This window comes from Ammodytes marinus (assembly GCF_949987685.1).
Source record: "Ammodytes marinus genome assembly, chromosome: 8".
In the NCBI taxonomy this organism is placed as follows: domain Eukaryota; kingdom Metazoa; phylum Chordata; class Actinopteri; order Uranoscopiformes; family Ammodytidae; genus Ammodytes; species Ammodytes marinus.
Window position 1 is genome coordinate 26,887,116 of NC_137212.1, and position 12,755 is coordinate 26,899,870.

The 12,755-nt window shown below is 42.0% G+C and overlaps 1 protein-coding gene across 1 annotated transcript in view; it reads left to right on the forward strand.

The window, feature by feature from the left end:
* The window catches only part of kif1aa (kinesin family member 1Aa), a gene marked incomplete at its 3' end in the record, with an annotated part of 37,979 nt that overhangs the window by 17,360 nt on the left and 7,864 nt on the right, over nt 1–12,755 (forward strand). The window contains exons 16-36 of the mRNA XM_080032915.1: nt 196–271; nt 908–987; nt 1,158–1,264; nt 1,369–1,452; nt 2,027–2,207; nt 2,499–2,571; nt 2,848–2,938; nt 3,035–3,183; nt 3,281–3,459; nt 3,700–3,837; nt 8,572–8,690; nt 8,804–8,889; nt 8,979–9,120; nt 9,337–9,499; nt 9,623–9,713; nt 9,805–9,923; nt 10,036–10,091; nt 11,542–11,650; nt 11,815–11,881; nt 12,171–12,255; nt 12,364–12,469. Coding sequence (XP_079889041.1) covers nt 196–271; nt 908–987; nt 1,158–1,264; nt 1,369–1,452; nt 2,027–2,207; nt 2,499–2,571; nt 2,848–2,938; nt 3,035–3,183; nt 3,281–3,459; nt 3,700–3,837; nt 8,572–8,690; nt 8,804–8,889; nt 8,979–9,120; nt 9,337–9,499; nt 9,623–9,713; nt 9,805–9,923; nt 10,036–10,091; nt 11,542–11,650; nt 11,815–11,881; nt 12,171–12,255; nt 12,364–12,469 — 2,301 coding nt within the window. The remainder of the gene's footprint in view (nt 1–195; nt 272–907; nt 988–1,157; nt 1,265–1,368; nt 1,453–2,026; nt 2,208–2,498; nt 2,572–2,847; nt 2,939–3,034; nt 3,184–3,280; nt 3,460–3,699; nt 3,838–8,571; nt 8,691–8,803; nt 8,890–8,978; nt 9,121–9,336; nt 9,500–9,622; nt 9,714–9,804; nt 9,924–10,035; nt 10,092–11,541; nt 11,651–11,814; nt 11,882–12,170; nt 12,256–12,363; nt 12,470–12,755) is intronic.

Sequence of the window (12,755 nt, forward strand, 5' to 3'; positions counted from 1 at the left end):
AAGAGGAGTTAAAATGACTACATATGTGTGTAACCAACACCAGGTTAGAGAACCACATGTATAGGTTTCCTTGGCCCAAACTTGTAACTCCTTATACAATATTTAGCAAATAGAAAACAGCGGAGTTGTTTATTCAGTAGGGACTTGACAAACGGACGAATGAACCACTTTGCACTTGCCCTCATTCATTCACAGAGAGGCCTTGCTGGCAGAAATGGGTGTAGCAATGCGAGAAGATGGTGGGACGGTTGGTGTGTTTTCTCCTAAGAAGGTAAAAAAAACATGAGACATCTCCCAAAACCCTCTGTGATCTAACACTAACCATTTACATTATTCACTAAAGTGCTTGTTTATGTACCCCAAAGCCCTCCGATAACCCTAGAAAGCCCCAACCTGTGTTTATCGACACAGTCGGGCTGTTTTCCCCCAATGAGGTTTGTAGGTGTGAAGTGTTTAAAGCTGTCTCCTTCTCTGAGAGTTTCACTTCAACGGCAGCTTCGCCCAGACAGATCAGTCCAGGCTTTTTCTTTTTCATTAAGTTTAATCTTCAATCTACTTCATTACTCACTTCAAACACTCCCTGAAGGCAGCTATGGGTGTAAACATGGGACAAAGATAATAGTCACGCCCCATTTTGGTGATTTATGTCTGTTTGCCTGCAGCCCCATAACATCTGACTGAGACTACATTAAACAGTCATGCTGTGAAACTGTGGGGAGTGAATTTGACTGCATGCGTTTAACTATTGCTGGTTGTTTGATGTTTGTTACCGGGGGAGATTGCTTTTCATCTCTTTGATGTGCAGTGTATGCATATGTTTTATTGTAAATAACAGATGGATAATGAATAATTATATATGTCTCACAAATGTTCTATAGTTAGTGAATCATTCCTTGTTCTGTGTCAGACGCCTCATCTGGTGAACCTCAACGAGGATCCTCTGATGTCTGAGTGCCTGCTGTACTACATTAAAGACGGGATGACCAGGTTCGATTTTGTCTGACTTTTGACATTCCAATATTAGGTTATTATGGAAGATGGAGGATTTTCTTTCTTTCCTCAAGTTAAGATTTAATTTAGGTTCTAAATGTATGTTCAGTTGACTAAATAACTTTATAGTTGACTTGTTTCTTTGACATAATTTTTTCCTTTTTCAGAGTTGGTCGTGTAGACGCCAGCAGACGTCAGGATATAGTCCTCAGTGGCCACTTCATCAAGGATGAGCACTGCACCTTCACCAGTGCTACTGGTCCAATGGGAGAGAGTGGGTGATCTTTATCTGGCTATAAATACTTGTAGTTGTGTACATTACTGTGTATTATCTACAGACAGGAAGTGAAGCTTCATAATGCCTTTTCTGTTGCTAAGCAGCAGTCGTCCTGGAGCCCTGTGAAGACGCTGAGACTTATGTCAATGGAAAGAGGGTGACGGAGCCCACTATCCTCAAATCAGGTAATTCCATACAGCATGTTCTCTTGCTCTGTGACATTCCCCTTCCCTATGCGCAGTTCCTAGTGGCAACATGTACTGTATGTGGTACACTTTATAGCCAGCAAAATAATTGGCCCCCAACAGCTCTCCCTGTCAGATATTTTGTATAGAGGAAGGCAAGGTCAAATTTAGCCATCTCTGGCCATCCCCGCTTGAAGGAATTTGTCCGTCTCCCATGGTGTCGGATGTACAGGCTGCCCATGGTAAAGTGCGAAATATATAGATTTTCTTATGTTCCTAGTGCCATAAATGCAATTAATCTATGCTAAATGTTGACAGCACTTTCGAGGAGCACTAAAGCGCTTTATTTCTGCTACAACTCAAGTGGAATGGACTTTTTAATGAACTGTGGAATTATCTTGGTTATATTTGGTCAGGTGGTTTTGCACTCTTTACAATTTGATGTCATTTTTATGTTGTGTTTGTGTTTTTACCACCACTGTAAATCAAATGTCCCTTGAGGGACCATAAAGAACCTAACTAAACTGAACTGAATTGATATGTATGGACTTACTGGTTCTTCATTCCTGTCAAGGAAATCGCATCATCCTGGGGAAGAGTCATGTGTTCCGGTTCAACCACCCTGAGCAGGCCCGGGCAGAGAGGGAGAAGACCCCATGTGCTGAAACCCCTGTGGAGCCTGTGGACTGGGCCTTCGCCCAGAGGGAGCTGCTGGACAAACAGGGCATTGACATGAAACACGAAATGCAACAGAGGTACTTTGGAGAAATAGTGAGCCATTCAACTTTACTTTATCAAGGAAGCAGATCGGGTCTTCCTACCATATTGTAGCCAGGAGCAACACTTAAGGAAGCTTGGAAGGAAAGAAGAGTTACACTACCGGTTATTATAATATTAATAGCTGCTACAATATGCCAGCCCCAACAGTAAATGGCGGGCTGCTCTAGACACTCAATGACACAAGTGCAAAACACAAACCAGGGTTTCCTTTGATGTGCTGCATCGTCTCTCTAACCTGTTTTGTTTACTTGTGTTTGTGTTCTCAGGCTGCAGGAGTTGGAAGACCAGTATCGCAAAGAAAGAGAGGAGACCAACAACCTCCTGGAGCAGCAGAGACTGGTACAGTTATGAGCAGCTCTTTCTGCTGTTAACCTTAGTCATTCAATTCACATGAAGCTACATCTAACTGAAATTGTGTTCATTTTATATTGTATGTATTATATGAACTGTATTTAAATGGTTGAAGTGAAAACAAATATCAAAGTTTAAAAAAGCTACCTCTTACTGATGAGCAATGGTTCACCATTTCAACAGTAATGTTAATTGACATGTGTACTCACTGATGTGTTTGTTCATGTCAGCATTGAAATTGGTCTTCATTTATCAATTGTCTAGGACTATGAAAGCAAGCTGGAGGCTCTTCAGAAGCAAGTGGACAGTTACTACCCAGATGCCCCTGACGAAGAGGAGGAGCCAGAAGAGGAAGGTAATGCAATTGATCTGAGACACATGCAGTATGTATCTCTAGTTAGGTGGTAAGCCAATCCTCAACAAATGATGTGTTATCCTTCTTGCCCCGCAGTGCAATGGACAGAGCGGGAAAGAGAGATGGCCGTGTGGAGCTTTCGTAAGTGGCGGTGCTACCAGTTCACCTCTCTGCGGGATCTGTTGTGGGGAAACGCCATCTTCTTGAAGGAGGCCAATGCCATCAGTGTGGAACTCAAGAAGAAGGTCTGACATTTTGCTGTCATATAAAGCCCTTTTTCTCCACAGATGAATACTTTAACATGGCTCTCTGACCGTACCAATGCTGTTTGTGCCCCTGCAGGTCCAGTTCCAGTTTGTGCTGCTTACAGACACTCTATACTCCCCCCTCCCTCCAGACCTGTTGCCCCCAGAGGCCTCTAACGACAGAGACATACAACAGTTCCCACGCACTATTGTGGCCGTGGAGGTGCAGGATCAGAAGAATGGAGCCACCCACTACTGGACTTTAGAAAAACTAAGGTACTTAAATGTCTTTGGGTAACAATGTTTTTAAGAGTCTGAGGCTACTAGTTTGCTGATATACTCTCTCAAATAACAATGTCAACTAGCCTAGTAACAAACAATGTTTTTAGTTTATTTTTGATGGATAAAGTTCACAAACAGTGCAGTGTTTAATGGGTGAACATTTCTTATTAACTCCACACTGTGCTTGTTGTTAGCATGATGACCTAATGTGGCATTGGTTGTTGCTTCCACCAGGCAAAGACTCAATCTCATGAGAGAGATGTACGACCGAGCAGCCGATGTGCCCAACAATACCACCGAAGACTGTGAAAATGTGATGTCGGGAGGGGATCCCTTTTATGACCGCTTCCCCTGGTTCCGTCTGGTTGGCAGGTAAAAGCTCAACACCATATACACCACAGCATATGGACATGACAGGAAAGCATTCGTACTGGACTCATGCAAAGGTCAACAGCAGCGCGCAAACAGAAAGCCAGCGTTCTATTTTTTGTCCATTAAGGATAATGGGATAATTGACCATAACTACCACATGTTGCGCATGTGGTCAACTGATGGACCATGATGACGAAGACACCAGCACAAAGTGGTCTGCTCCCCACTTCATTAAGTTTCTATGTCATCACATACTGACGTGTGGTGCTCTCAGTCTATGCTCTTATTGCACCAATATCATCAAATCAGCTCACAAAGGAAAATTGTCTATATGAATGACTTTCTCTGCAGCATCTATTAATACAAATATTTATCAAAAAGAAAAATATATCATGAATCAAAACAAACAGCTTTTAATTAAATATAATAATTGAGCATATTTATTCACAATAAAGCTGTCATATCTTAATTTGAAGTATACTATGTATACTTTTAAATTTGATGTGATTTATAAATCAAGTGATTTATAATATGATAATATAAAGAATACACTTCTCCTACACATAGGCTTTCAGCTTTAACACAAGGGCGAGATTTGACAATGGCTTGTTGATGCCCGTCTTTTTAATGGAAAAAATGTGGAGCATTTGAGATTGACATTTCTTCAGTCCTCCTACTCATAGCCTGCTGTTTCTTTCTCTCCCACTCTGGCTCACAGCCGCCCTTCCTCTCTGCCAAGCTCTCTCTCTCTCTCTCTCATTCTCTCTCTTGCAGATGGGTCCAACACACTTTCACATGGCTCTATTACATAATATTCTGCATATCAGGCCTTTAATGTCATTCAGCTACTGCAAGACAAGCAAAGGCAGTAATATGAGAAATGTCACCTTGAAATATGCTAGTTTCTCAGCTCATTCAGTGTGTGATAAAGGCATACACTATGGCCAAAAGCATCGCATTTAAATACATTGCGTTTTAGTTGTAAGTGTCTAGTTGTATTAAGACCTACAGTCATTTTTAAATTACAAACACTTACAGTTTTTTAGTAGACACAACTTGATGGAGGGTTCCTAATTTAATCATAGGCTTAATGATAGCTGATCATCATGATAATCTCAGGGGAGTCAATTCCAAATGCCAACAGAGAATCGTTTTTGTATGTAGTATTAATGCATTCTTAAAAACTGACTTATAAAAGACTGTCTTTTATAAATCAGCTTTTAACTCAAGCAGTGTAGCGATATTGGACCTTTTATGAGCAAATATTAATAATACAATACAATATGTGTTAGGTTGCAATATCTTTTTTAATTGGACTAATATAGTTATAGGTAGGCCTATAAGTATGAATAATAAAACATTATATATATGAAAATATATTGAAGTATATAGTGCTGCTAACCTATATGTAATATATATATGTAGTATGCATAGATCAAATACAGTTGCAATTATGAATTAATTATTGAAAAAAATAAACAGTAAAATACATTTAAATAAAGTAAGTATTAAAAATCATCAACATTTGCCTCTCCATATCTGGCCACAGTGCAACCTGTGGCTGGCCTCTATGTGAAGATTTTTTTTTTGTACAGGGATTCTTAAGTCCTAAACATTACACTGTACATGCATACTCAGCAATGCGGTTCAATTCCTCTAACACACTCTGTATCTTGCCTTGCCCTCCCCCATCTGCCCTCTGTGTCTACTGTACATGTATGCTGTCCATACATACTGACAGTGAGAGCAGATTCTGGCTTCAACAAGGTGTTTTTCTCCTGTGGTCTGGTCCATTTTGCTGCTCTACTTCCCCTTCTTGTTTGGAAAAACTGTGTGCTTTCTATTAGGGCTGCACCGTATCAGGAAAATACAAGATATGTCATAACTTAGTTGAATCCTGCCATGACGATATCACTTGCGATTAATAAATAAAATACTTAAATATAGTGTTAATGTCTCTCTGCTTTGAGTTCACTGCCAACAGAGACCCCAGACAGTAAGCAGCCTATGCAGACACTTAGGACAAAATCATGCATTATTTTCATCAAACAACACGGTCGTGTTTTTTATTAGTCATTGATGGCTTAAGCAAAAACATCATCATGCCCCCCTTTGCAACATTAGGCTACATCTCATCGGCCAAATATATGGACATGCAGAGAGTGAAACCTCCAATGTTGATATCGCAATAACGATATATTTGTTCGATATATTGTGCAGCCCTACCTTCTTTTTCTCACTGTACTAACCTGGTTCCCATGTCTCTGGCTGCACCAGAAACCCCATTTTCAAGACTTGCATGAGCGAGCGAATGAGTGACCCAACCCCATCCCCGACCCCCTCCACCTCTGAGCTGACTGAGCCTCAGCATGCGGGGGCTGGTGGGGAGGAGCAGGAGTTGGCTGAGTTGGAGGACCTGGACGATGAGATCTTTTTGGAGGACCCGTGCTTACAGCTCGGGGGGGAGGAGGAGGAGGATGAGGATGATGATGATGATGATGATGAGGCAGAGCTCTGCCGAGGCTTCAGCGAAGGCCTGGATCCCTTTTACGACCGCTCACCTTTATTCAGTGTAGTGGGAAGGTTGGTGAGGTTTGGGGAGCATGCTTGGTGGAGGAAACTAGCTCTTTCACGCTGAGACTGCAGGGTCCCTTTACCTCTATGGACATCAGCACAGATTAACCATACACTTTTGAAAAATACACAAGGACCAGAAATATTTTGAGAACATGAATCTGAAAAAAGTATCTTTTGTTTTTCTTATGTGGCAGCCCACACAGTAGCTTTGTATTTGGTTTACAAACATTTAAGGTGACACACAGCTTAACTTCTTGATATCATCATGAACCTTTGCCAGTTGATTACTTTACATTAAACAATCATTTTATAATAGTAATAAATAGACATGTTCTAAGGATCTGTCCAGCTGGGCCAAGTTGGCTGTAGTTGTGATATCAACATGGCATCGGGACAGTTCAGTACAGATAGCTCCAGCGTAGATTTGAAGGCACTTCCTGCTTGCCTAGTCAAAGTAGCCACTGTAGGTTCTATTTCTTGTGTCAGGTGTCAATGAAACCGTGTCTCATGTTTGAGACACAAACCGTCTCGGATATCAAACCACACACAGATTCTATTTAAATGAACATGATACTGAGTGGACACTGGAGTAGACATTTCTGGGCTTCAAGGTTTATCGTTTGCTTTCTGTCTCTGAACTCATACAATTTGACCGTTGCTTGATTTTCTTTGTTTCTTTGCGAGCTGTTCTTTCAACTTAGACACAATTCATCTCCTGCAATTCTACTACTGAATCTAGTCCTTTATGTCAGCCCAGGGTGGGTCAGTTCATACCACTTGTTTCCATGGAAATCCAAGCAAAGTTGATGCTCAACGGCTGCTTGAGGTGTGTGTCTCACTTATGCGTGGCTAAATGCTAACTAGTGACTTTTAATGAGGACCATTCGCTAGCCAAAGCACTGATATGTCTCATAGAGTATATTCAGGTCTGATTTGCATAACACAGGAACTCACCATGCTGAGAAATCTTTATTATTACCAAAGAGTCTGGAAATGATTCTTATGAAAAAAGGAAGTGGCGTACACAGAAGACTCAAAATCTCAAGATGAAAGAGCTGGTTTCTACTGCAGCTGTCTCTTTTAGGCATGCCAGAGCACAAGTCTTTTCATTTTGACCTTTTTTGTCAATTTTTTTTTTCTTGAATACGTCTGATGATGAACTAGTGCGCCTCCTTTCCACAAATTAGCACTTCAAACCCAGGAGGTGCACTTTGATTTCTGATGTCATTCGTTGGTATTTGTGGTAGCATCCGATATATCAAGCTGTTGGCATTTTTTTTTTATTCCGGCTGACCCATGTTCCGTATGATGATTTCTGTTCCATTTGCTTTTGATTCCTTTGAGTCGAGAAGCATTTTTGTTCACCTTTTTTTGTCCTGAGCATGCCTTCTTTGCACCTCACCAATCGCCTCCCCCTTTTTACACTCTCCGTCCTTTAATGTCTACCCCCATTGGCTCATGGAGAATGTGGTCCTTGACTGCAAGATAAAAACAATTGTAGCTAAGACCTAGAGATCGAGAAACCTGAGAAGAGAATCATTTTTAATGCAGTGGTTCCCACATTTGTATTCCCAGAAGATAGGTGTTGTCACTACCCCTAAGTATTTTCAAATTTAATGCAAATAAATTAGCCTCCTCAAGTGCTCATTTTGGCTCTGTACTGTAGCGTTTTTTTTCTTCATATTGAAGCATGCTCACCATGCACATGTTGTGCAGTAGCATGTTATCATGAAGCAATGCAAACCACTTTATTTTAGGAATGGAATCATTGCTCATGAGGACAATATCTGCTTAGTAGTGAGCTGGTTTCCAGTCATTTTAAAACAAAATTTAAAAGTCAGAGTTGACCCTTACACACATGCTCCTTAGCCTCACCAAGCTTTCATCAGTACAGTCAAGTTAAGGAATACTGCATGTGACCCATAACTGTGCTGATAATGTCCTTGTTTGTAGATGGTGAGGAAAAGCCCCTACAAAGCGATAGTAAAGGGCAGCCATGGCCATCGCAAGAGCAGTCCCAGCTTCTGTTCAGTTGCTTTGCAGCTCTGTGTTCTGTTGTCCAGTCCAGTGAAATTGATCAAGTGTGAGCCCTCTCCTCTGCATGGTTGTTTTTATGCTCTTACCTCTTCTCTCTCTGTCTGTCTGCCTCCTGTTCAGGGCTTTTGTTTACCTGAGTAACCTGCTGTACCCGGTCCCTCTGGTGCACCGCGTGGCCATCGTCAGTGAGAAGGGAGAGGTGAAGGGCTTCCTGCGCGTGGCGGTGCAGGCTATATCAGGTAAGGCTCTGCTCTTCAGCCTGTTGTGACAAAGTGCATGATGGGATTGAAGGGACAAGCTGTGCGTGACTTCTTGAGGGAGTGAAGTGAAGGTGCTTTGTGTTTTCCTCCAGCTGACGAGGAAGCTCCCGACTACGGCTCAGGAGTGAGGCAGTCGGGCACTGCCAAAATCTCATTTGAGGATCAGCAATATGAAAAGGTAGAGACAATCCCTACACATAGTATATACAAGATTCACATATATGGAACTATCTGCTAAACAGTCTATTTTGCACCTGTCTTCTGCAGTTCCAGTCTGAGACCTGCTCTGTGGGACTGTCCCGTATGGGGATTTCCCAGGAGGAGCTTCGTTTTGTGGAGGGAGAGGGGCAAAACACAGATATGTTACCCTCCGCCGATGAGGTCAACAACAACACATGTGCGGGTAATTGTATGTTATGAGTGAATGAATAAATTTTGGTCTGCTTGTGTGTGTGTGTGTGTGTGTGTGTGTGTGTGTGTGTGTGTGTGTGTGTGTGTGTGTCTGTGTGTGTGTGTGTGTGTGTGTGTGTGTGTGTGTGTTTGTAGAGCTGTAGAGACTATGAGCTTCCTGGAATGTAAGGTATAACTTGCATTGTCACTGACTTTTATCTTGCGTTCCTCTCAGCTGGTGGAGATGAGCTGGAGGCTCTTCCTAAGGCCAGTGTGGACGGCCCCCTTGATGGCGCTCTGGAGCACCTGAAGATTGGTGATGTGTTTACCTTCAGGGTGACTGTCCTGCAAGCCTCCAGCATCTCTGCAGAATATGCCGACATCTTCTGTCAGTTTAAGTAAGCAGTTTTTTCAAAGTACATTTTACTACCAGGACTGTCAATATCAATCATACAGTAAATACTAATGTTCCTTTTACAGTTTCACATGTAGTTATGTTTTTCACTTTGTACTGATTTCAGTTTCATCCACCGCCATGATGAGGCCTTCTCCACTGAACCCCTGAAAAACACAGGCCGTGGCCCGCCTCTTGGCTTCTACCATGTGCAGAATGTAAGAAACATCAGCCAGATCCTGTACAATGGTGAGTTGTGGCAGGTTGTAATATGTCAAGTATTCTTACATCACTGTGTTGTTTTTATAGATTGCTGTAGAAGTTACTAAATCCTTCGTCGACTACATCAAGACTCAACCAATTGTGTTTGAGGTGTTTGGGCATTACCAGAAACAGCCGTTCCTTCCACTCTGTAAAGATGTCATCAGGTACCTGGCTATGACTTTTGCCCATAAGGCTGATTTACTGCACACATATATAATGTTTATGGTTGTGTTGTCATCAAATGACACATGGTGTGCTGCTCTCTCCCACAACCAGTCCACTACGCCCCTGCAGAAGACAGTTTCCACGAGTGATGCCTCTGTCCAAACCAGGTAAATACACTGCTGGCAGAGTGACGTTTGTTGAATTCCATCATTTATTTATGTTGCTTTGTATGTACTGGTCTCCCTGCAAGCCATGTCACCTTAGCTTCATGTTGTTGGGTACGAGCAGTTGACTCTGACACGTCGCCGGAGCGGGAGAGATCTCTGGAGCTGATCCGTTACCTGGTCCCTGATGTGTTGAATGGGGTGCTGGTGGACTCACTGTCCGGCCACGCTCTGTCTGCTGCTGGCTTGGCTGCTTCCTTCCTACTGGAAGCGAACGAGCGAGCCCAGCTGACAGCTCCACCCACCTCTATCTGTTCAGTTATTAAAGCTCAGAAGCCCGGTGGGTTTTTGATGTCACATCCAAGAGAAACCTGTGACAGAAAGCCTTTTTATATCAAGTATTTATCTTGTTGGGATTAGGAATAAACTAAACTCTAACTGTAGATTTAAGATAATGTGACAACAAGCATTGACTTTGCTGAATAATTGCTGAAATGTAACTCTGAAGTCTTTCCAGCTACTGGGCTGAACCAAGTCTCTGTGCCATACTTTATATTACAGTAACTACTAGTCATTGACTAGTAAGAGCGGTATCAGTTTTAAAGTAGATGTAACTACTTGATATAAAAAAGGAGTTTTCTGTCAAGCTTCAGTTGGATTGGCTCTCTGGTGTCCTGTGTGTTTACTGTTGACCTGCGTGGTGGATTCTCCTTGCAGTTCCTTCCTTGAGCTCTTCTTAAATGACTTTGTATGGGGATGCCAACTGTATCGTACCCTATACTCGACATTGATATATGATATTATACAGATTAGAAAATACTTGAGTGATCCCAAGGGGGGAAACCACATGTTAGGGTAGTACAAATAACAATCCAAAGAGCTACGAAAAAGCCAAAGGACAATTTGCAATAAGCACAATCAAATAAGAATGACGGAAATTACATTTGAAAGCTATAATACATTATACACATTAAATCACTGACTGCTTTATGAGTGCATTGTGCACACATGTATGTTCAGCAGTATATACCACATTATGCAAAATACATATTATACTTATTTTATTTTATTTCTGTGTGAGCATTGGTCAAACTCCAGGGCTGCATGTGAAGGCATTCTCATGCATTCTCTCTCTCAGCTCTGAGTGAATATACTTCTTCTTGTGCAATATGCTTAAAATCGTACTGCATGTGAACTCTGAAACAGTCAAATGAAACAATGATTTTTCTAAGGACAACTAGTGGTAGTCCATTTTAAGACTGTAGAGTTGCTTACACATCTAATGCAAGAAAGGAGCTGTCCAGTGGTTCCTCACTTTCCCAGCATCACTGATTTCCTTTCTTGATCCCTTTCTCTTTCCTTGTAGGGTTAGAGCAGCTCCCTGCTGTTAGCCACTAGTCTAGCCTCAAGCTGTCTGCCTTTCTTACACTCTCTTTCACCCTTTCCTACACAGTACCTGCCACCAAGCTGACAGCCATGACCCGCCCGCAGTCTGGACCCTGCCACTGCAAACATGATCTCATGGTGTTCTTTGAGATCTGTGAGCTCGAGGCCAACGGAGAGTGAGTATCACTAAACACGCATTACTTGATTTTCACTCTGCTGATAGAAGGAGCTTTCCATCACATGATATTATTAAGGAAAACAGTAGAATGAGCCTGAAAAACCTAGTATGACTGGACACATGACTATATCATTAAAGCTTGTTTCACCTGTGTCTGCCCAGCTACATCCCTGCAGTAGTGGACCACAGAGGAGGAATGCCATGCCATGGCAATTTCCTACTGCACCAGGTATGTCAATCACATTGCAAGCAAATATAATGTTCTAAGGCGTTAATTATGCGTACATTTGCCTCTCTTTAAAAACGAGAAATCTAGATGTTGGATGAAGTCAGAGTTCAAATCTTTATTATTACTAGATGATTATTTGACCTTCTACATACAGACTATGTACAGGTCTTAAAAATGCATGAAAGAAGACATGTTCTGGAAGCAAAGATTGACCCACTGCTTAAGAAAATGACGATTTTGCCTGGTGTGTCTCACCTTAAATGAACTGTCTTTTTCTGCACAACCACAGGGCCTCCAGAGGAGAATCACTGTCACTATTGTACATGAGTCAGCGGGTGACATGGAATGGAAGGATATCCGTGAGCTGGTTGTCGGTATGTTACGTCTAAAGGCTTTCTCATCCTGAAAACCAAACGTTGCAGCAACCTTTCTATGGCCTTGTGCTTGAGCTCATTCTGACTGAAACACTTGTGCTTTCCTAGGACGTCTCCGCAACACCCCTGAGGCTGATGAGACCATCATTGACCCCAATATTCTCTCTCTCAACATCTTGTCTGCTGGACATGTCAGGCCCATGCATGATGACCGGTATGTACAGGTCTACACATTCTCTGGAAACGCCTTATTTTACAACAGACAGATCTTTGCAAAGGGATTTAATATTAAAATTTTTACAGTAAGAAGCCACATAGATGTTGTTTAGTGTAAGTGTAACAGATTTGCTATATTTGGAAACTACTCCATGGTTCTGTTTTTTATATCAACCACAGTGTAATCTGAGGACGTCACTTTATTGTTACGATGGCCGCTCCTGCACTGGAACTAGGCACATGGGCAAATGCATGGCATGGTGAAGCAGCTGTACATATCAAAG